This window comes from Fusarium pseudograminearum, chromosome 1 (assembly GCF_000303195.2).
Source record: "Fusarium pseudograminearum CS3096 chromosome 1, whole genome shotgun sequence".
Taxonomy (NCBI): Eukaryota; Fungi; Ascomycota; class Sordariomycetes; order Hypocreales; family Nectriaceae; genus Fusarium; species Fusarium pseudograminearum.
The window spans coordinates 2,274,784-2,297,281 of NC_031951.1; the positions used below are offsets into that span (position 1 = coordinate 2,274,784).

The window sequence follows — 22,498 nt, forward strand, 5'->3', positions numbered from 1 at the left end:
GGGGGGGTGACGAATTGAGTTGGGCTTGACCTGATTGCCGATTTCCTCTACAGGGGGTATCGGAAAACTTGGCTTTTCAGCTTATATTGCAAAAAATAAATGAGCAGAGGACTCGGCTCCGACAATGTCAGGCTGACCAGATTATTTCGGCTGTTTTGCTCCGAACAGTCAAGTTTTATTTTTATTTCTTAAACGCCCCGATGCCTAAGTAGCGCAGCAGGTGGAAAGAGAGGAGAGGGGCAGGGGGGCCTACACTGGGAACCTGGATTCCACGGATTGCACTTCCAGCGTTATACTGGGGTTGTCAGTGGAATGGACGAATGAGTGAGCGATTTGGGCAGGTTCGTTGGTGGCGCGTTTCGAGTTGGAGGTGTGAAAACCAGAGGGGAGTGAGTATAGGCTGTGTAAATGACATTTTATGCAGGGACTATCAATTGACGAAATATGAACAAACAAGCAACCATGAATTCCTCGTCACATATCCAAAAACCATTGCATAACAAGAAGACACAAAACGATGCTGTCAACAATCCAACACCATTCAAATAAGGAAATTCGGACGAGATGCTCCATGAGCACTAAAACGATGCGATTCGAGACCTACACCAAAGGCGCCAGGGCTAGAGAATCGGGGGCCACGATACAAATCGACCAGAGCAACTTAAAGCTTAGCTTTATTTTTGAGTTGCAGGAACAGCAACAATAAGCAGCGAGTCAAGAAACAAGCGATGGCGATGGCGTCGGAAACTTTTATGCCAAGCCGGCAATCTCTGGACGAACCGAACATTTGGTAACTTGGAGTTGCGTGCCTTTATTCTCTGGTATGTAAAACTTTCGATCAACACTACCTAATTGATTTTGCTAGAGACACTCAGCTCCATGTCTGAGATCATAATTTGTCACGGATGAGCGGCATGGACCCAAAGCTGGAAATAACATCGGCGCTGGCAAGGTCTAGCCAACTAATGAAAGAAAGGCTGTCATTCCAGTAGCTGCCTGCTCAGTGCCGTCCACAACTGCGCATTCGTCGTCTTTGATAGACACAAAATGAGAGCCCACGTTATGAATGCCGATCTCACGAATAGCACAAGTATGAAAGCACAAAAGTACTCGTTACACCAACGCAGTCAGCATTAGGTAGTTAGTTGATCTCTTCTCTCGCAAACAGTCAAGATTGGCCCGTCCACTTCCCCACAGTCCAAAAGCTTGTTGGTCAAGACTTGTACGTATTAGGACGGATGGCCCGCAAAAGAAGTCCTTTTATATCCCACGGTCAAGGTTAGGGATGCTACGCTGTTACTCTACTTATCGTCTTGATCATCAGAAGGATCGAAGGGTTCTCACCGTTACCCAACCGTGATTCTTTCAGTAATAGTAAAGGTCAAAAACCTGGATGAGGCATTGGAGGCCGACTAAGGAATCGGATATCTTCATGGCTTTAATGACAAGGCTCATCGGTGTCGGCCATATTAAACTCCATATCATTTTTCAGGGCACAAAGGACAGATGGAAGCTCCGGGATGCTTTCAAGTGATGCTTTTTTACCTCTCGGCTCTTGCCTAGGGAGCCAGCCAAGCTTCTCGACCAGAGCTTGTTGTGCTCAACACGTTTAGACGTTTTACCTCTCCACCTAACAGCGCCATCCATGACGGGGGCATTTTTTAGCATTGCAACTTGGATTGATGATGCTCAAACATACGTTGATGCATCTTTGCTGGTCTGTCGATGACAATTAGCAAAATCTGCTAAATGTTATGGCACATGGTGATGGTTGTTTCAACCTTGTCGTTGAACCCTGGCGTTTTTCTTTTTCTTTCCACGGCTGCAGAGACAAGGGGGCACACGAGACATGTCTTTGGGCCTTGCTGACTGGCTAAAGGCAGAAGCTCACCCGTCACCCGTCGCCTGGCCATCTCCTGGCATGACGGGTAAGGCAAGCGTTGTATCCCACTGGTTCAAGGCTTGCTGGCTGTATGTACATGTACTGCTGTACACTGTACGTAATGACTGGAGATGGTTTACAGCCTAGCAGAACATGAGACGCATGTGCACTGTACTCTACAGAATCCTTGATACGCAGTCCAAGCTAGGTAAGTTGACTGACTATCACCAATTCGAGGGTCCTAGCAGGGCTGGTAACTACATAGTAACTTACCGCAGGAGCTGTCTCGGCAAACCGGCAAAGATCATGTTTAGTGAGTTTCATTAGAGTGCCAAGGATGCTGCAAGACGGTTGGCAAACCTTAGAAGAACCCGTGCGTGTCGTTTTGGTGAATCCACTCTAAGCATTTGCTGTATCTCGACTCGCAACTGCATATGTTTTTGTGTGACCGTGGAGTAACCATTCTGCAGTCAGTATCCATCACAATCTCACTGACTGCTGGGGGCCTCTCCACTGACCTTCCTCACAATCTGGCCAACCACAGAGCCAGTTTTCGTTCCCCTTTGCACTCCCTGACCCTGCAGGAGGACATACACTGTTCAAGGTAAAAGAACCCTTGTCTTATCGTGCTGCTACGCCACTTGACGTAATCCAGTGTCGGGTAAAGCTACCCAGATCGACAAAGCCTGAGGCACGCTACTACCATGCTAGAAATACTAGCAAGCATCATCACAATCAACTCTCAAGAGATAAGCTAATAAGATGCTCGCAAATACGAATCTGGACATATTTATGTCTGACTGCGCGACCCGTCAGATGTTTAAATGAAAATCCTTACCTTCAATTAAGGGAGCCAAATCATCACATCAATTACACGTGTTGTATCTGCGAGTCGCACTGAGGGAGATGCGAGAGCCTGACATGATGCCTCGCCCTCACTGCCTGTTTCGGTCTGAGGTGGAGGGGAGGGGGCAGCCAATGCTTCACTTCCTGTAGCAAACAATGTGGGTAGTCGGCAGTCAGGATTCAGATTCATGGCCTACGAGCAATCACCTCGAGTTGGATCCTGAACGTTGTCAAGGAGCTTTATGTCATGTTCCACCTCAGTGGCAGGTTAGGGTTAAAGATCAACATCATCAATCATACAGATAGATGATTGTTATGACGGCAGTCCCTGGACAAGGTACACATATTTCTAAAATGAGTTTCTGTGTATCTGTATATCGACATGCGATTAGAGAATGACACATCACTGAGTCAGATTGCTGATATTGAGGGGACGGAGTGTCTGTTTGCACGTAGCCAAGTACTCACTGAGCAAATTATACTGCAAAACAGGTTGAATACATGACTGTGATATGTATGATATCTTCTGGAAGCGGAGACCTTACTATTCACAGGAATTCTTGGTAGACTCAAAATAATCGTTACTGTCATTGCTTTTCCTTCAATTAAGACTCGACACTTTGTTTTATCTAGTGTCTCAAGACATTCTGACTGAGGCTATTTTATAAGCCAAAGCTGCGCAGCTAGAAACGTCGGTCACCACCGTAGCCATTACCGCCATACTCGTTGCTTCCACGGCTGCCACGGCGCTCACGGCCATAGCTTCCCTGGCTTTGGCGGACATAGTCATCAGCAGAGCCTCCGCCATAACCGTTGTCGTCTTGGCGTCCGTAGCTGTCACCACCCTCCTGACGACGCTCATAACCGCCACTGCTACCACCATAGCCACCGCCATAGCTGCTCTGTTCTTGGCGACCATAGCTGCTCTCATTCTGACGGCCATAGCTGCTCTCTTCCTGGCGACCGTAGCCACTGCTTCCGCCATAGCTGCTCTCCTCCTGACGGCCGTAGCTGCTGCCGCCGCCATAACCACCCTCGTCCTGACGACGTCCACCGTAGCCGCTGTTGTCATCATCGCGACGGCGGCCATGGCTCTCCTCGTTCGAGCCATAGTATTCAGTTCGATCAGTTCGCTGCTCATAACCTCCAGAGTAAGATTGATGAGTCTCGGTTCGTTCCTCGTAGCCATAGCCACCGGTATGGCGACCATCTGAGGAGTCTTTCTGTTCATATCGGCGGTACTCTTGACGCTCACTGCCATCAGGGCGCTGAGTCTCAGAGTACTCGGCCTGACCGTAGCGATCGCCGTGACGACCATACTCTACTTCAGTTCTAGTGTAAGAGCCATCATCTTCGCGGCGACTGCTGGACTGTCTCTCAGTATCCTTGTCACCGAAAGCGCCGCCAAGAAGCGAGCTTGCTTGGTTGAGGAAGCCACTAAGACCGCCCTCCTCCTTCTCCTCCTTTTGGGAAGACGAGGGCATCTTGTAGCCTGTGTTTTGCTCAACCATTCCGGAGAGGGCGCCAGTAGCACCCTTGAAGATGGCATCGGCCGCAGCACCAGCGATCTTATCCTCAAGAGTCTCAGGACCACCGCCGTACAGCTTGCGCATCTTAAGCTTGCCGGCACAGCCGTGACCGTGACCGGTGTCTTGAACACCCTCCTTGTGGTTCTCTCCGTTTTGGACACCGTCCCGGGTCAGCTTGCCACGGTATTCCTCACGCTGAACATCGCCCATCTCCTGCCACCACTCCTCAATACCCTTGAAGAAGCGGTTGCGACCTTCCTGAGCCTTGCGGCTTCCAAGGTCGCGCTGAGCAGGATGGTGCAGAACACCGTCGACGATATCGTCGAGGAGTCTGTCCACGTCGGTACCGTCGTCATCGATGGCATCCATGAGCTGGGGAACGACCCATTGAACCATAGAGGCAGCATTTCGACCAGCAATTTCGTTGAGAATCTTTGATTGAGTTAGTTTATGGAGCATGAGTTGCGTCATGAACTTCACTTACGTTTGAGAAATGATCCTTGGAAAGCATGGAGTGGGTAGGGTCAGTAGATCGGTCATCATTAAAGACGATGTGCTGCTCGCGCTCACTGCTTGCGATGATCTCATCGGAACCGGTCTTGAGCTCGTTGCGGATCTGTTGGATGAGAGGAACGATGAAAGGAGCAATGATGGAGAAGATGAAGACGGAAAGCTGCTCCTCCAGCTGCTCAATGATCTTGGGTAAGACAGGGATTCTCTCCATGGCGGTGGAAATGCCCTTCATGATGTCGTCATGGAACTCAATAGCAGGCATGACTTGCTTAAAGACATTCTGGATGTATTGAGTGAACTCCTCAGGGTCACGAGGAGAAACAGTGGTGTTCTCCATCTGAGCAGCAGCGGCGCTGTTCTGGAGTTCGTCAACTCGGTCACTCTGGTGTTTGTCACCGAAGATGCCATCGGGGATCTTATCTAGCAGATCGCGAAGCATGCTGGTGTCAGAGTTGGCACCTTGCTGAAGAGTGCCCTCGAGCTCCTCGATTTCATTCTGTGTGAGCTTGTCGGAGACTGTGATGATCAGCGTTGTTGCTCTCTCCTTGAATAGACATATTACTAACCTTCACCAGTGACTGAGTGCAGGAAATCAACACCACCGAAAGTGCCTGTAACGATGGGATAGACGGGCCCCCTAGCACCCTCAATCTCAATCTGTGTGTCACGTCCGACGTGGGGGAAGACATCGCGTTCGCCCAGCTCAATAAGGGCTAGCTCACAGTAGTTGCTGTGGGCAAAGAAATCTATAACGCAGTTATGTCAGCTTCTGATGTGTGGTCCTAGTTGCTTGTCAAGCTATGGAGAAGCGACTGGTTGTGCTTACCCTCCAGACAGTGCAATCCGGTTCCCATAAGGCGAAGAGCTTCGTACTTGTCCGCCTTTCGGCGGGAGTCCTTGTATCGACGAGCGAGCTCAATAGTACCACTGAAGAGCTTCTTGATGTGTTTGGCAGAAGTCATGATACGTGCCCGCTCGTTTGCAATATAGTTCTTCATGCCCGTCTCAGGGTCGATACTAAGCTCTCGTTCTTCATCGATTGGTCCTCGCAGGCGCTCATCGTACTGACGAGCATCGACGTTCTCGGCGTAGTCCTTGGGGTTGTCGATGTGGTCCTCGGGACGGTAGCAGCCCAGTCGTTCGGCAGTGACCTCGAACTCGCCAGAACCGTAACCGAAGGTCATGAAGCCGAGAACGCAGAGCAAGAGACGAATGGCCTCCGCAGAAACGGACTTGACAGTGCCGACATCGATAGCCTGGGAATAATCTCGAAGCCAGTTTCCGAAGTAGACACGAGAGACGTTGATTTTGTTGAACTTCTTGCCATTGAGGGCCTGAGCCTGGGACAGGATCAGAAGTGCATCAGTGATATCACCGTGGCGCCCTGTAAGTAAAGTCAGCGGTTGATGTCATTTGTCTTTTGTACAAGAAACGACTCACAGTTCTGACCCTCAACCTTGGAGATTGAGGCGATGTTACCAGCTCCGAAGGCAACGGCCGGTGAGGCCAGAGCAACGAGGATAACAAGCCCCACCAGGAGGCCGCGAGATCTGAAAGTAAACATTGTGATGGTTCTTCTTCAGTGCTGGGAGTCACCCGGCTGGTGTTGTGTTACAATGACAGTGAAGAAACAAGCCCTTCTGAGCTAGCAGAGGGATACACAGTATTGTCAGGTAGTTTGTAGAAAGGAAAAGGAAGAACTTCAGGGAAAATCGATCTGAAGTAAGAAGAGAAGGGAAAAACAGGGAGTCGGTGGAGGATGATGAAGGTGGAGGAGGGGACCTAACTGAGGGGCAGTCGATGTCCATTCAGCTAGTGACGCAGCTTCAGCTGCCGACTACTGTGCTCGCACTCTCTCCAGTGACAATCAGATGGTCTGACCAGAGCAAGCCAGGCCGAAACACTGGATCTCACCTTATTTGCCCAGGCCATTTTCAGGATACCAATTGCTACCTTAAACAAGACAAAGCAAGCCACCCTCACCTCTTGCAGCGCTAGCAAAGGCAGAAGGGGGCCCGGCTGCCTCCTAAGCTGACGCGATCTCAAGATAGCAGCTCCCAAGTTGCTAACAAAGCCCAGTTTTCTCGGTCGATCAACCGGCAGTCAAGAGGTGAGCCGCCTGGTTTGCTTCGCATCGCATCGTGCCAAGCATGAAACTATGAAATCATGCGCATCCGCCCAGGGCCCGCAACTCGTTAGAGAATGATCGAGGGGCAAGGGAAGCTTGGGCGAGCTTTGCGAGCTGTGACAGGGGTCCAATACACGATTATTGGGTACAATCATGCTGTAAACACAAGTACCTCACCCCTCCATCATGGCAATAACAAGGGTCTGTTACACGAGTTGATGGGGCCATTGGTTGCCGTCGAATCGAATCAAGCTTAACAAGAAACGCGTGGTTGCAGGAATAGCCAAGTTGATCACTGATCAAACACTAGCTATCCCAAAGCGAGAAGCAGGAATCAGATCCGCTAGAGCTCCGTCAGAAAATACCTCTGAGCTTCCCGAAGACGATCGTACAGTTTCAACTAGGATCCCTATGCCAGCTTCCAGGCAGTGGTTGCAAAGACACATCGTCCCTCCAGCGTGTTTTTCTTGGAGCTGTATGGAGGGGTTGCGCTACCCCTCCATCACTTCGGGATGTCTGGGTAGAGCAATGCGACAAGAGAGAACTTCCAAGTCCTACCAGCTCATTATCAGTAGTCGTCCCTCCAGCTCAATACACAGCCAAGACATCCATCCAAGAGCGAGATATCGATGCTATCCAGTCACGACCGACGTTAAATCAAATGTAAGTTATGAAGAAGACTTGGGTGGACGTTATGGCAGTACAAGGTATGGCGCGCGTATTTTCGCGTTCGATCTGGCCTGGTCTTGAGCTTCGACGCCAGATACCTAGGTAGTGAGCTGAACAGACATACCTAGCTAGCCAGACAAGAACACAGCACAATGCCACGCGAGACGTGATGGAAATGGATGACCTGACGAGATCTCTTGACCAAGTGTTTTAAGAATAGAAGTTACTGAAGTTGAAGACGCGTTCTTGTCTTTATAACATCCCACAACATCTAGCAAGGCGGGGTTAAGGTCCCCGTCAAGAAACTACGCGGCATCACAGATCAGGCAAACCCATCAAGGTGCTTTCATAAAGAGACGGAGCAGATAGAGAGTATGGTATCTGCCACGAAGCTGTATCAGAAGGGTTGCGTAGCTCGGCTTACGACACTGTAAACGACAATCACTATCGTCAAAAGATCAGTGGTTTTGGTTCTGCTGGGCATTGGTTGCCATTGGAGTGCTGGTTGTCTGATTCGGCACCATTATACCACATGGATAGGTATATATTTTGACAGACAAGCTTGGCTTCTTGGGATGATTCCACAGTGATTCATGAAAGCTTTTAGTGGCGGCTTGGGGGCCTCTACAAATGCGCTGTAATCCGAGGTTTGTTATGTTGCGGCAAAGACAGGCAACGACCCTTCTAAAAGTGTTCTATAGCCTGGGCTACTTGCATGCGCTGAAGTCGTTAATCGAGTCAATATCACAGGACTCAGCATCAATGGCTGAAAGCCAGTGTGGAATGAGAAAACGCGCAGGGGCATCAGATGAGGCGCATTTGCCAGAGACTGTTGCAGAACAGAGCAATCTCTCTCGTACCAAGTGACTGACTGAAGTAGACAGCAGCTTGTCTATCACTTGACGGGGGTCTATTTCTGCAAGAGAGTTGCAAAGTTTCTGCCATACAGCGGGACACTGGGGGCACGCCAAGTGTCTGAAAAAACCGCGAACCTTGAGCGCCAGTAGTGGTCGTCATTTCGTGTGCCCCTGGCCCGGCTGATCGTGCTGAAATATACAGATCAAGGGTGAAGGTGCTGGAATGACCCCGCCTGGTCAGTTTCCAGCAAGCTCAGTAGGTGATGGCGCTCTCGGATTGGGTTTTGCGAGGCGGTGAGTGGAGAGCATGGAACACACTCCTCAGGGTGTGACAGTGACACATCGTTCCGGGATGCCCTGTGAGGCGTCATGTAAAGCACTAGAGAAGCCGCTGAAAAAGTCCTTTGCTGGTATCACTGAAAGATCGCGGCTTTGGTGATTGTAATTGCGAGAGGCCTGGAAGCCGCTGTAAGTCAGGTTTGGCAACGAATTTGCAATGCGCAAGCTGCCAACATTAGCAACATCGCAATGAGAATGCATATAGAATAGAGGAGACAAGGGAGCATTACTCGAAACCGGCGCTCAATGATGAAAAATACTAGACAAGTACAGCCGCGATACATCTAACATTAAGAATTCCGCACTTGCAGCAGTAGCACCCAAGAGGCTGCACGACTGAGCGGACAGGCGACTTGTCCCCTCACTGCGAATGGCTGATCAACCAGTCAGCAATGCTTGCCCGAAAGTTCATTTGGCTTTTGTTTGCACGTCGTTGGGGTCTGGGTGTGTTGTGTGTTTTGGTTCTTGTGGACATCAGAGGTTGATGGACGCGTAAAGATTAGGCCCATCCCAGTATATTTATTAGGTAGTACCTAGATATGAGCCAGGCAAGCATTGCGCTGCTGAGTTGCTCTTGCCCTTCTACTGGATACCACCTTTGGCGTTTGCACTGTGTTATTTGTTCAGCTATCAGGCCAGGGAAGGTGCGCTGGTAGGATTTGCAATTCGCAAAAAAATAGAAGCTGGAGGTTTGGGCAGGCCGAGGCGTTGGAGCATAGGTCTACACGGGACATTCAATTTATTGTGTGCCTGAGCCTCTGATGTTACTGTGAACCTGAAAGGCCGCTGAGCCCGTCTGGATTAGGTGCCCGGGTTTTTCTAGGAGTGGCAGTGCCTGTCCAGGTCGGCTGCCGCGGGAGAGGAGAGATGATCGGGCACAGAGGATGCCGCTGTAATGACCGGGAGGGAACTTCGATAGGTGTCCGCCCAGCTCCTCCTCAGGCCCCATTTTCAAGGCCCCCGCAAAGTGGTGAAATTTTCATTGTGCTCTGGGCGGACAACTTGGAGGGCCACTTGAACGGGTGTGTTACAGCCAATCAATTGGCGGTTGACCACTAAGAACACGCGCCTCTGCAGCTCTTCCCTTTTTTACCCTTAATTTTTCTCGCGTAGGAAGGCGGGCGCTGATTTTAATTTTTTTTTTCTGTTTAGGCGCTACGATATTTTTCGAAAGCCCCCGCCTTAGCGAGCATTTACTGATTGCGCCTGGCACTGGCCCCTACATATTCAGCGCACCGCCCACCCCGCGCCCGTTTTCACTTTCCCCCGTTCTTCAGTACTCAGCACCCTCATCCTCCAGCACTTCTCACCTAGTAAATCACTGCATTTCCATCCCCCCTCAACGCGCCAAAGCCGCCCTGAATTTTCCCGCTTTGATAGTTCGCAGCAAAACAGCGTATCGCGCCCACTGCAGACTAAAACGCGTCTATCCGCCGTTCAGCCCCCATCAAACCGTCTGCGTATAGCTTCATTTGAAGTCCATACCAGCAAAACCACCACATCACCACCCAACTTCAGATATCTTCACAGTCAAAATGGCCCGCCCCAAGAAGACAGCTGTCGAGAAGCAGCAGCCTGCCCCCGTTCCTATTCCTCCTCAGCACATCCAGCAATACCCTCAACATCCCCAACCTATCGCCGCAGTTCCTCCCCAAGCAATGGCCGTTCCCATGCCCGCAGCTGTCGCTGTTCCTCAACCTCAGACTGTCATGGCACAGCGCGTTGTTGACAACGACAGTTTCCTCCGCGTGCGCGATTCTGTAAGTTCTCATTATTTCGTATCATAAATTTCACGTGCACATTCCCTCGACTATTGGCACACCAAGTCATTGTATGCTCTACTCGCAGAGTCGCGCATGGCTCGTGATGCTTGTCATGCAAGGTTGTTTCGCAAAAGTATCTTTGAAGTATGGCGACAAAGCGAATTGTCAGACCAGCTTTATTAGAGGAGTCTTGAGGTTTTGACAAAGCTACGCGTTGTCAGAGCTGGTCGCAACTCGAGGTCTTGACAAGCTTAGAGGAGCTCTACCCCACTATCATTGTTATCCACACAAAACCCCACTCACTTACACTCGACTTCATCTCATTGTCCAGTACAATCCGCATTAGACACATTTAAGAACAGTTTTTCTAACTTAATTCAGGCTGTCGGTCGCTTGACTACTATTCTTGAGCTCCTGAGATCGTTCACTGCAGATTATGTCCGCCAGACCAACCTCTTGCTTGGCGAGCCTACTGCCGAGGGCTCTCAGGACAATCTTCTTGCCAACTTTGAGCATGCTGCTCAGCAGCTGATCATCAACCCTCCCGAGCTGGCTCCTCCCGTCGAGGAGAAGAAGGAGCGCAAGAAGCGAACCATTGATCCCAACGCGCCCAAGCGTCCCTTGACTCCTTACTTCCTGTACATGCAACACGCTCGCTCTATCATCGCGAACGACCTGGGCTCTGAGGCACCTAAGGGTGCGGTCCAGGAGGAAGGTCAGCGACGATGGGCTAACATGGGTCCCCATGAGAAGCAGGTAAGCATAATTCTGATGAGAATCCACATGAATGAGACTTGCTAACATAAGTACCAGGGCTGGAACAATGCTTACCAGTACAACCTCCGTCTCTACAACGCTCGTGTTCACTCCTACAAGAACGGCAACCCTGTTGCCAAGGGTATGACTGATGAGGAGGCTCTCAAGTATGCCGAGGATTTCCAAATCCCCATGCCTGAGCTCAAGGACGTCACCCAAACTGAAGCACCTGCCAATGACCAGGACGCTATTGCTGAGCAACTTCAGGCTGTTGCCGCTGCTCCTGCTGCTGAGGAGCCCGAAGAGGCAGAGACCCCTGCTAAGACTCCTAAGAAGGCCGCTGGTGGTCGCAAGCGCAAGGTGGCTACTCCCGCTGCCGCTGCTGAGGAGAAGCCAGCTCCTGCCAGCCCAGACAAGAAGCGAAGGCGCTCCACCAAGGCCGCCGTCGTCGAGCCCCAGGAAGAGCCCAAGAAGTCGGGTCGCAAGAAGACTAAGAGCTCTTGATTGCCCTTCCTCTGTTCTCTCATGCTGGGTTCGCGTTGGTTTATCTCAGCTTTCCACAGCTCTCCGTTAAGCTCTTGGCGCAGAATTTATGCTAGCAAGATGCACGATACCTGAGGAGACTGGTATATACATAGGGTGGTTTATAGGCGTTTCGTGGCGTTGCATATTGCTTATTCATATTTGAGATGGGTTGTTCGTACCTATGGACGGTAAAATCAGGGTTTTATCAATAGGGCTGGGAAGTAGGAAGGATCACTGGACTGTGTACGATGCCTATGTTGTTTTGACGTCCACGGCGATGCCGATATGAATGATCTTAAGCACATTGATTATCTTACTCTTGCTCAAAACGTGTCTGTGTGAATAGTGCTCAACAGATGCCTGTTCCCCGTGTCTGACAGAATCACGATCTTTTGCCGTGCCATATATGGCTGTTGTGATGAACAAATTGAGACATCGGCAGCAAGATGAAAACTCTCCCTCGTGGATGTGACTTGATTGCCAAAGACAATAGTTTGGTAAACGAATGCCCATTATCGCCAATTATATGAAACCAGTTTTTAGCCATCACCACCAACGTGCTATCTACGTGACGACGGTACACAGATGTAATATGTCTTGTTTGCTGGCTTGATGCTAGCAAGTCGCAAGCATCACCATATGCGAGCTGCAGTGCAAAAAGATACATTAATTATCTGTTACTCCGTCAATAACAGGTAGTTCTTGATCGACGTGGAAGATGACCGTCGCGACAAGGACTCTGGATCGTGTAAGTCGTATGCAACTTCAATAGGTGACAGCTTAGTTGTGGTTTCTTTTCTTATTTCAAACCATTATGGCAAGGCTACCCATGGGCTATTTATTGAGAGTAACTCTAACTGGAAGTTCCGCAGTCTCTTTTCGTTCAGCCAGCGAATTATATACGAGGCAAACGCGTCGTTAGTGGTGCTGTTGAAGGTCAACGCATGTATTCCTAAGACATACTAGAGGTCATTTCCACAATTAGTTATCGGTGTGCATGTAACCGTGCTCCCGCTCTTATCGGGATGAGCCCCTAGATCGCCAGCTCCCGCAGTGGGACACAAAAAATCTGGAGCCCCAGGTCACCTTGAGGCTAAATGTGAAGAGATGAGCGAGCCGAAGTGACAGCCAACTTCTATCAAAGCGCCTCTACTACGTCATGCCCTTTGCACCTGCAGCATCGACTTTTACCTGCCCGAGATCTGAAGCATCGAGCCTCTCTCTGTACACTTTGTGGAAGGACTTTTCCAGAGAACGCGCTTTCATATTTCAGTCTTCTGAATCAAAGGGACTTTTCTTTACGACTACATAACCTCCCTCGTTAACTCAACTCGCTCGTCTTCACATAGGCGCGTACCGGTGTCTATCTAACGTTGTGGCTTGCGAGAAACAAATTCTCTAGCCATCAGTCAATCTTCCCAGGAAGGTTATTAAACTTTGGCTACGCCCGAAGTAGATTTTCCCAAAGCAGTCTCATCGCCATGTCTTCTTTTATTCGTTGGTAGGTCTGATCAAGTCGATCTCACATTCAGTACAAAGCACCATTGTATCATCCGTGCTGATCTATATCCAGGTACAACGCCAGATTGGCTGCGCGTCCACTGCTTACTCAAAGTGTAACCACGGCATTTCTGTTTGCTACTGGCGATGTTACAGCTCAGCAACTTGTCGAGAAAAGGGGTGCTCAAAAGCATGACTTGGTTCGAACAGGCCGAATGGCCCTCTATGGTGGCTGTGAGTCTTCCCTCAGCCCTAAGCTCTGCCCGTAGACAAACATTGACTCTTGATAGTTGTCTTCGGTCCTGTTGCAACAACATGGTTCGCATTCCTCGCCCGCAGGGTTAATGTGAGAAACAACAAGAAGGCCGAGGTTCTCGCCCGCGTTGCTTGCGACCAGCTTGGCTTTGCGCCTGTCATGATAGGTGTGTTCCTGAGCAGCATGGCCACCATGGAAGGCAAGAGCGTAAAGGAGCGCATCGACAAGACCTGGTGGCCCGCTCTCAAGGCCAACTGGATGGTCTGGCCTGCTGTCCAGGTCATCAACTTCTCGCTCATTCCCTTGCAATATCGTCTTTTCTTTGCCAATATCATTGCTATTGGCTGGAACTCATATTTGAGTTGGGTCAATTCCCAATAGACAAGGATCTGTTTGTTGAAACAATCGTCTTGGTGACCATCTTCACATAGACATAGACGCATGTGTCCTTATATACTATGCAAGGTTGATACTCTGTTTTCACAAGAGTTGACCGGGCTTATACTTTCACACGGTTATGGAACAAACGGCGCAGAAGGATTGAATCAAGAGGTTAAAAAGGGCTCGACCGTGTTTCGTTAGATGCTATAGTTATGTATACTGAACCATCAAAAGCACATGACTTCTTACATTCATAGTTACTTCATGGATCTCATTCCTCTTATCCTGTGACTAGGAGATGGGCTGCTAAGACCCCTGATATAGCGGCAATCGATGTCCGAGCTGCCCTGGATCGATTATCAGTGAGATCGGAGGGGCGAGGACCCATGATAGCCGCCATGGGCTTGCGTTCTCCCGCCATTTTGAGTCACCTCCAGGTTCTCAGTGTCATGTTACAACTGCGGAGAAGCCCCCCTGAGTGGTTGGGGTACGGTCCGTGTTGCGTATTGGGTGTTTAGAATGCTGGGCGCGACGTAGGGATAGGCAGACAGAAATAGTGCAAGTATTGAGTATTAATGTCCTTTGAAACGGTAAACTCAATTACATGATATCATGAATATCATGCAGACAGCCGGTAAGGACCTCATGATGGTACTCATTATGCATTCTATAGATAAAAAAAGAATAAATTCTGCTTCATTCAAGTAAAAACATCAACAACAATTATCCTGTTCATGTGTAGTCTGTTCTTTTATGTCACCGGGCAGGTCTGAGTAGCCGTTATCGCTGCCTTAGGCCACAAATAGTTAGCGTCAGAAACCCTGCTCATCGCAGCGCAGCCTTTTCCCAGGCGGCCAAATCCGGGTTTGAGATACAACCGAACAACATCAGGAACTCGTCCTGACGTTTAAAACCGCCCCTCTCCTCGCTCGCCAGACTCGGCGGTCCCTCCGCACCTGGTAACTCATCATGTTGCCTTCATCAGTGCGCCGCGTCGTCGCCTCCGCCGTCTCGACTCCTCAGACCGGTGTTGTGTCGTCCCTTGCCTCAGCCACTCTCAAGACTACTCCTGTCTTTGTTCGAAATCACCAGCGACGATGCTCCTCCTCGAAACCCTCCAAATCCGATAACGGCCCCAACGACATCTCAGCCGGCCAGTCGGTTCCTGCTACTACAACGCCTAAATCGGGCGGCGAGAAGCGAAAACGCAAGAGCAACAAGGATGCCTCCGATCGAGCTGCTTCTGTGAAGAAGCTGCCCAGCGTCCCCAGCACACATCACATGTCACAAGAAGGTAGGGGCCCAAAGGACTGCAATTGCGTATCTAGCATGGTCGCTAACCAGGCTCAGCCCTTGGTCTATCAAGTTTCTTCTCACTACACAGACCGATCTCTGTCACCCAAACTATGCCCCGAGCCGTGACCGATGAGCACTTTGCCTCCATCTTCGCTGCACGAAGCAGAAACAACAAGCTGGCCGACACCGAATCGACGCTCTCCAGTACTATCGAGCAGTTGGAGGGTCCTATGGCCCAGATGACCATTGGTGGACAGGAGGGTCAGGAGGTTATGCACAAGGTTGATATCAAGAACCCCGACGGTACCGAGTCGAGCATGTACCTCCAGATCGACACCATGTCTGGCGAATTTCTCCCCTTCCGACCTCCTCCTCTGCCACAAGTTGAGGCCGCTGGCGAGTCAGAGAGTGTTGTTGCGGAAGCGGAAGCCGTGGAGGACGTTCCTCAGCACCGTGTCTACAAGGCTCTCTTCACTATTGAGGAGTCCACCGACCCCGATGGTCAGATTCGCATCATGGCTCACAGCCCTCGAATTATGCAAGATCAACCGCGAAGCTTTCTCGAGCGCCTAGCCCTTCGCCAACTCAAATTTGACGAGGCCCAGGGCCGCCGCGATATGCATGCCATTAGTGTGAAGCGACAACGGAAGCTCAAGATGAAGAAGAAGAAGTACAAGAAGTTGATGAAGAGGACGCGAGTCCTGCGCCGCAAGTTGGATCGAACTTAGACATGCGTACATATTCCCTTAACTGTCCGAGTCCTCTTTTCGAATCCCCCCCTATCTCGCATATGGGACATTCAAAGGACATGTTTTCATTCGTGGTGTCTGGGCATGATGGTGATGATTTCTCTACAAGTTTGGACTGGCATTGCGATCCGAGACTTTTCATATTTACATAGACTCGCGCATACAATCATCATTCTGACTGAGTCGAGATACTTTTCGCCGTGACGTCAGTCTCAGATATACGAATCATGTATGATTAGCTGTACAATTCACTCATTGATCCTCGCTCTGTTTTCGTTCATATATGACTATTGTTGTCTGTGAGATGTGATACTTTCTTGAACTTCTGTTGAGCCAGCCACATCAAATAAAATCATCATTTATTCGTACGAGTTGACTCACAGACATGAACGGCTAGTCGATTATCGTGACTCATGGACTATATCAAGCAGCCACCAAGTTGCTGTATCAAACGAAGACCAGCATGTATGTAAATGTTGGGAGGCTACACCGAGCGCCACCGTGTGTCTCCAATAAGTCTCGGTGAGATCGGGAGCTAACTCCGTTAACGCCCCACTTCTGGTCACCGACACTTCACCGCCCGGCAGAATTTCATCGTCCGCCAAAATTTTGGATTTTTGAACCAGGTCCCACTTGACGACGAGATCGCATTTGCGCCCAGGTACTTTCAGAGCAATTCGTTGTAGAAAAATCTGAAAAAATGCAGCGCAAAGCGGTGTATGTCTCCCTTTTCGCCTTTCGACCTTTGTTTGGTTATGCTAACATTATCATAGGGACTCGCGCATTCCAGCGCTCATTCAAAATGGGTTGCAAGAGAAGAAGAGAAGCTTCTTCGTCGTCGTGGGAGACAGGTCCAAAGACGTGATCGTTCGTCTGCACTACATCATGTCACAGTTCGATATCAAGCAGAACAAGTCTGTCTTGTGGGCTTACAAGAATAAGCTATTGGGTTTTACCAGGTGAGCAGTTGTTGAAGTTCCTTCACTTGATGCGACCCGGCTAACGCAAGGTTCCAAGTCACCGAAAGAAGCGCGAGGAAAAGATCAAGAAGGAAATCAAGCGAGGAATTCGAGAGGCCAACACCGAGGACCCCTTCGAGCTGTTCGTATCGCTACACAACATCCGATATACCTACTACAAGGAGACCGACAAGATTCTTGGTCAAACGTTCGGCATGTGTATTCTGCAGGACTTCGAGGCCATCACACCCAACATCCTTGCGCGAACGATCGAGACTGTTGAGGGTGGTGGATTGGTTGTTTTGCTGTTAAAGGGCATGAACAGTCTGAAGCAGCTTTACAGCCTGTCCATGGACGTGCACTCGCGATACAGGACTGAGGCCCATGACGATGTGGTGGCTCGTTTCAACGAACGATTCATCCTGTCTCTGGGCAGCTGCAACTCTTGTTTGGTTATCGACGATGAGATGAACGTACTTCCCATCTCCGGTGGCAAGGGTGTCAAGAAACTGCCTCCCCCCGACCTGGACAACGCCAAGACTGAGTCCCAAATTGAACTTGAGGCTATGAAGGAGCAGAACGAGGGCCGACAGCCAGTGGGACCTCTCATTTCTCTCGCCAAGACTGTTGACCAGGCCAAGGCTCTCATGACATTCACAGACGCTATCGCCGAGAAGACCCTACGAAGCACAGTTACTCTGACTGCTGCTCGTGGCCGCGGAAAGTCTGCGGCCATGGGTGTTGCTGTCGCAGCCGCTGTTGCGTACGGGTATAGCAACATCTTCATCACCTCGCCTTCCCCTGAAAACTTGAAGACTCTTTTCGAGTTCGTCTTCAAGGGCTTTGACGAGCTTGGTTACGCCGATCACGCCGATTACTCAATCATCCAGAGCACCAACCCCGACTTCCACAAGGCCATCGTTCGCGTTAACATTCACCGACAACACAGACAGACCATCCAGTACATTCGCCCCCAGGACGCTCACGTCCTTGGACAGGCTGAGCTGTTAGTGATTGATGAGGCGGCAGCAATTCCCCTGCCCCTGGTGAGGAAGCTGATGGGTCCTTACCTTGTCTTCATGGCCTCCACCATCAATGGTTACGAGGGTACAGGTCGCTCTCTTTCTCTCAAGCTCATCAAGCAGCTGAGAGACCAATCACGCACCGCTTCCACAGCAGGCGAGGGCATGGAGATTGCAGACCGATCAACTGGTAAGACGTCAAAGACTGAGGAATTCCAGGCTGGACGTAAGCTACGAGAGATTACCCTGTCTGAGCCTATCCGATATGCTCAGGGAGATGCTGTTGAGAAGTGGCTCAACGCTGTGCTTTGTCTTGATGCAACCCTGCCCAAGGCAAAGTCTAGCATTAACGGATGCCCTGATCCCACTCAATGCCAGCTCCTCAATGTCAACCGCGACACACTTTTCTCCTTCCACCCTGTGTCTGAGAAGTTCTTGCAACAGATGGTTGCGCTATACGTCGCTAGCCATTACAAGAACTCGCCCGATGATCTACAGCTTATGAGTGATGCGCCCGCCCACGAGCTATTCGTTCTCGTCCCTCCAGTTTCCGAGGACAGCGCAAGGTTGCCAGAGCCTCTGTGTGTTATCCAGGTTTCGCTAGAAGGAAAGATCAGCAGGCAGAGTGTTCTCAACAGTTTGAGTCGTGGACAGCGACCAAATGGTGATCTTATTCCCTGGCTTGTCAGTCAACAGTTCCAGGATGAGGACTTTGCTTCTCTTTCTGGCGCTCGAGTCGTCCGAATTGCCACAAACCCCGAGTATGTCTCCATGGGCTACGGTACCAAGGCCCTGGAGCTGCTCGTTGATTACTACGAGGGACGCTTTACCAGCCTTTCTGAGGACGAAGATCAAGTTATGGAAGAGACGATGACTCGAGTCACCGACGCCGAGCTGGCCAATGCTAACCTTCTTGATGACGATATCAAGGTGCGAGACATCAACAAGATGCCCCCCTTGTTCTCCAAGCTCTCTGAGAAGAAGCCTGAGACGCTTGATTACGTGGGTGTGAGCTATGGTTTGACCAGTCCTCTTCACAAGTTCTGGAAGAGGGCGTCTTTCTCTCCTGTGTACTTGCGACAGACAGCCAACGACCTCACTGGCGAGCACACATGTGTCATGCTGCGACCTCTTGAAAACAGTGGTGACCGAAGCTGGCTTGGTGCTTTCTCCCGAGACTTCCAAAGGCGTTTCTTGTCGCTACTTTCATATCAGTTCCGCTCATTCTCCCCCGTCACAGCCCTCAGCATTGAAGAGTCTGCGAATGCCGGTGCAAAGCTAGACTCATTCGAGCTTCAACCACTGACCAGGTCCGATCTCGATATTTACATGACTCCTTTCGATCTGAAGCGACTGGTGTCATACTCCAACAACATGCTTGACTACCACGTCATTATTGATCTGGTTCCAACAATCGCCAGCCTCTACTTCACAGGACGTCTCAAAGGAAATGTCAGCTTGACAGGTGTTCAGCAGTCCATTCTGCTCGCCATCGGATTGCAGCACAAGGACATCGAGGTCATTTCGGGGGAGATTGGTCTCCCCACGCCACAGCTCCTTGCCATGTTTATTAAGATTATGCGCAAGTTCGCTGGACACCTCAATGAAGTTGTTACCACTGCTGTAGATGCAGAGCTTCCCAAGGCCGAGCGTCTGGGCGTGTCACGCGAGGACGCCGATGGCGCTCATGACGACGAGATTGTGGATGAGCGTTTCGTGCCTTTGACTACTACTCTCGACGAGGAACTCGAGGAGGGTGGTGACGAGGCCTTGAGGGAGCTCAAGAAGAAGCAAAGAGAGCTTATTGACTCTTTGCCCCTCGACCAGTGAGTTACTCGTGGCTAAATTGACGGTATACAAGCTAACAACGAAACAGATACGAGATCGAGGGTGATGCTCCCGCATGGGAAGACGCGGAAAAGCAGGTTAAGAGCGCGGCCAAGGAGGGCAAGTCAAACCCTGTTGTCAGCGTGAAGTCGACCAAGCAGAAGAGAAAGGCTGACCAGAAGACGGCGGCTGAGGTCTACGAAGAGGAATTCGGGGAGAAGAAGAAGAATAAGAAGAGCAAGAGGTCGAAAAAGTCGGATTAAGTGGGCTATAGGGTATACTAGGTCTGTTGTTTGGAAAGGCGTTCTGTTTGATAGACAGTCGTGTCATAATCAATACCGTATTATTACTAAAGGTTGTATGAAGACATTGATATTACATTGAATAAGTGACGCTATTCAATGGTCGAGAAGTGTGTTAATGATTTTTGTCCAAGAAAAGTTAACGGCGATGATCTTTTGTGCCTTGATGGACGATTTTCTAGATAGGTGCCGTTCAGCCCATTCCTTGTAATTCGTTTTTTCCTGTAGCAATATCACGACTCTTGAGCTAGCGTATTGTACTCATGGACCTCGCACTACATCTCAGTATCGGTCGTATACGATCCATAAAGTTACATGACAGTCACAGTTGGTCAGTTTTTAGCTATTGGGTCATGAAATACATTTCTGTGGAAATCAGGGCAAACTCAGGGGTATCAATTTGTCACTACTAGCCTTCCCTTGTCCTTTCTTACCTGCCTTTGGCACTCTCACCTTTCCTGTTGCGAGGATATCCAAGATGTCAGCGACCCTGCGCTTCTATCTTAGTCCACAAAGTCCCCATCACAGTTCATAGACGTCATGGGAGAAAATCAGTTCCAGAGGAACCCCCCTCTGGAACTGCTCTTATGACATCGCCGTAGAACAAGTCTTCCGCGTCAATTCCTGAACTTTCAGGGGTAGCAGAATCTCTGATAGCGCTCCCTTCCTCGACCTTGACGATCTCAAATCAGAATATTCTCATCCTCAGACTGCATAATAACCTCGTAAGTCTTCAAGGTAGTCTCACCTCCACTAGAAACGGAAGCAGTAGGGACAGTTTCAGCAGATTGGATATCCGAGAGAAAGTCCTGTGAGATCATGTTCCAGAATCCATTCTGTTCCTGTCGAGGCAGAACTGGTTTCTTGACGAAGTGCTTACGAGCAAAGTTCTCCTTCCATTCGTTGTACTTTCCTTGAGCAACTCGATCTCGGAACTGCTTGACTTCTGGACCCTCGCTAGCAGCTTTATCGTAACACCGGAATAGGTTTCCGAACCAAGAAGGGCAGGAATCGTTGTTAGGGCATCCTAACAGCGAAGACTGGGGTTCTTTCTTCTCAAGATGCTCGCATTGAGATGCCAGCGGCAGTGCCAGGGGTCGTCCGTTGTCGTCGCTGGTTTGTTTTGCGGCGACGAGCCAAGCATTACAAGCTATGAAGTAGGTAATGAGGATCTCACCACAATGGCAGCATACGGTTTCGACCTTCTGACACATGTTGGGCAGCGGTTCAGAAGTGAAAACAGACTGTTTGGTTAGGTGATGTGTTTGAGATGTGCAGGTGTAAATGGTTTGAGGTGTCTTGGAGACTTTGAAGAGAGAAACGTTCTATGAGATGATAACAGCTTATATAGTCTAGACATGAACAACAGTCGTTACAGTGTAAAAGTGAACAAGACTTGTGTTAGTGACAAAGCCGAACTCTCAAGAGATATGAAGTAATGTCACTATGCATTGTTAATGAATTGGAACTAGGCCCGGAATCAGGACAATGGATTGTGACGTTTGACTAGGCATATTTCTAAGCACTGTTCTCTTAGTTCTTGTCCAGCTCCGGCAACTGTGAACAGTATATACGAAATTCCATTGTTTGATTTCTATTCAAAGGATCGTGGGGGCAAGTATATAAAACTATCAAATACTAGACTAGTCAAAAGCAATCTCGCTATTCTCTGCCTATGTGTCTGTCAATCAATATATGTATCATCTCTTTAAGAAATCGCATGTTCTCAAATACATTAATCTGACCCTATCCTATCCTCTCATCTCAGGTGTTTTTGGGCGACCTGGTGTTGATGGGAGCTCTGAACTTTGAGGAGTTGCCACATATGGCAAGTTGCTAAAATTCTGAGATACATCCCTAGGTGTTGAGGACATGGGTAGAGGGTTGTACTGAGGGTCAGGAGATGTATGGTTGACATAACCATAACCAGGCAAGGACTGGGACGGAGAATGATAGTTTCCTGGTGAGTAGCCCCTGGCATCCCTGCTGGAATTGTGCTTCTTGCGACGAATAAACCACAGGCCAAACCCAATGAGTGCAATAAGAGCCAAACCTCCTATAACACCTCCCACTATAGGTCCGATAGGGGAAGTGTTCTCGCTGTCCCATATATGAGGTTTGGCTAGAGGGGGCTGCTTCTATAGTCGTAGGGTCTGCGTTGGTACTTCCATCTCCCTTTACAGAGTTGCTTGGTTCGGTATCTGGGTCGGCTGTCGTTGAAGTTTCTTCATCCGACTGCGAAGTTGATATGTCTGTTAATTCATAGATAGCAACTTGTCCTGACCTGTTTGCGCATTCGAAAGCTGTAATCTCCTGATTACCGAAAGTCTTGAAGGCGGACATACAGTCTGGGAATTGGCCTTCACTAATTCGCAGTCAGTTTGTGGTGCAGGTGGTGT

At 49.7% G+C, this 22,498-nt stretch overlaps 8 protein-coding genes across 8 annotated transcripts; 5 read left to right on the forward strand and 3 right to left on the reverse strand.

Annotated features, from left to right (window-relative positions):
- Nucleotides 1–1,849: 1,849 nt before the first annotated feature.
- FPSE_01402 (uncharacterized protein) lies at nt 1,850–2,572 on the forward strand (the record flags this gene model as incomplete). The annotated part of the gene is made up of 4 exons (XM_009254522.1): nt 1,850–1,971; nt 2,065–2,090; nt 2,148–2,195; nt 2,538–2,572. 4 exons carry the CDS (start codon nt 1,850–1,852, stop codon nt 2,570–2,572), a joined length of 231 nt encoding a protein of 76 aa, XP_009252797.1.
- Nucleotides 2,573–3,411: 839 nt separating this feature from the next.
- On the reverse strand, nt 3,412–6,334 carry FPSE_01401 (uncharacterized protein; the record flags this gene model as incomplete). Its single annotated transcript, XM_009254521.1, has 5 exons — nt 3,412–4,689; nt 4,742–5,286; nt 5,337–5,516; nt 5,597–6,154; nt 6,211–6,334. The coding sequence occupies 5 exons, from the start codon at nt 6,332–6,334 to the stop codon at nt 3,412–3,414; spliced, it is 2,685 nt and encodes an 894-aa protein (XP_009252796.1).
- Nucleotides 6,335–10,298: 3,964 nt separating this feature from the next.
- FPSE_01400 (uncharacterized protein) lies at nt 10,299–11,786 on the forward strand (the record flags this gene model as incomplete). Its single annotated transcript, XM_009254520.1, has 3 exons — nt 10,299–10,523; nt 10,908–11,282; nt 11,340–11,786. 3 exons carry the CDS (start codon nt 10,299–10,301, stop codon nt 11,784–11,786), a joined length of 1,047 nt encoding a protein of 348 aa, XP_009252795.1.
- Nucleotides 11,787–13,288: 1,502 nt separating this feature from the next.
- FPSE_01399 (uncharacterized protein) lies at nt 13,289–13,944 on the forward strand (the record flags this gene model as incomplete). Its single annotated transcript, XM_009254519.1, has 3 exons — nt 13,289–13,308; nt 13,381–13,541; nt 13,598–13,944. 3 exons carry the CDS (start codon nt 13,289–13,291, stop codon nt 13,942–13,944), a joined length of 528 nt encoding a protein of 175 aa, XP_009252794.1.
- A 969-nt stretch (nt 13,945–14,913) lies between these two features.
- FPSE_01398 (uncharacterized protein) lies at nt 14,914–15,968 on the forward strand (the record flags this gene model as incomplete). The annotated part of the gene is made up of 2 exons (XM_009254518.1): nt 14,914–15,238; nt 15,295–15,968. 2 exons carry the CDS (start codon nt 14,914–14,916, stop codon nt 15,966–15,968), a joined length of 999 nt encoding a protein of 332 aa, XP_009252793.1.
- Nucleotides 15,969–16,689: 721 nt separating this feature from the next.
- FPSE_01397 (uncharacterized protein) lies at nt 16,690–20,060 on the forward strand (the record flags this gene model as incomplete). The annotated part of the gene is made up of 4 exons (XM_009254517.1): nt 16,690–16,706; nt 16,763–16,948; nt 17,007–19,796; nt 19,847–20,060. 4 exons carry the CDS (start codon nt 16,690–16,692, stop codon nt 20,058–20,060), a joined length of 3,207 nt encoding a protein of 1,068 aa, XP_009252792.1.
- A 722-nt stretch (nt 20,061–20,782) lies between these two features.
- On the reverse strand, nt 20,783–21,313 carry FPSE_01396 (uncharacterized protein; the record flags this gene model as incomplete). The annotated part of the gene is made up of 1 exon (XM_009254516.1): nt 20,783–21,313. One exon carries the CDS (start codon nt 21,311–21,313, stop codon nt 20,783–20,785), a length of 531 nt encoding a protein of 176 aa, XP_009252791.1.
- A 537-nt stretch (nt 21,314–21,850) lies between these two features.
- FPSE_01395 (uncharacterized protein) lies at nt 21,851–22,442 on the reverse strand (the record flags this gene model as incomplete). The annotated part of the gene is made up of 2 exons (XM_009254515.1): nt 21,851–22,231; nt 22,281–22,442. The coding sequence occupies 2 exons, from the start codon at nt 22,440–22,442 to the stop codon at nt 21,851–21,853; spliced, it is 543 nt and encodes a 180-aa protein (XP_009252790.1).
- Between the last annotated feature and the right edge of the window lie 56 nt (nt 22,443–22,498).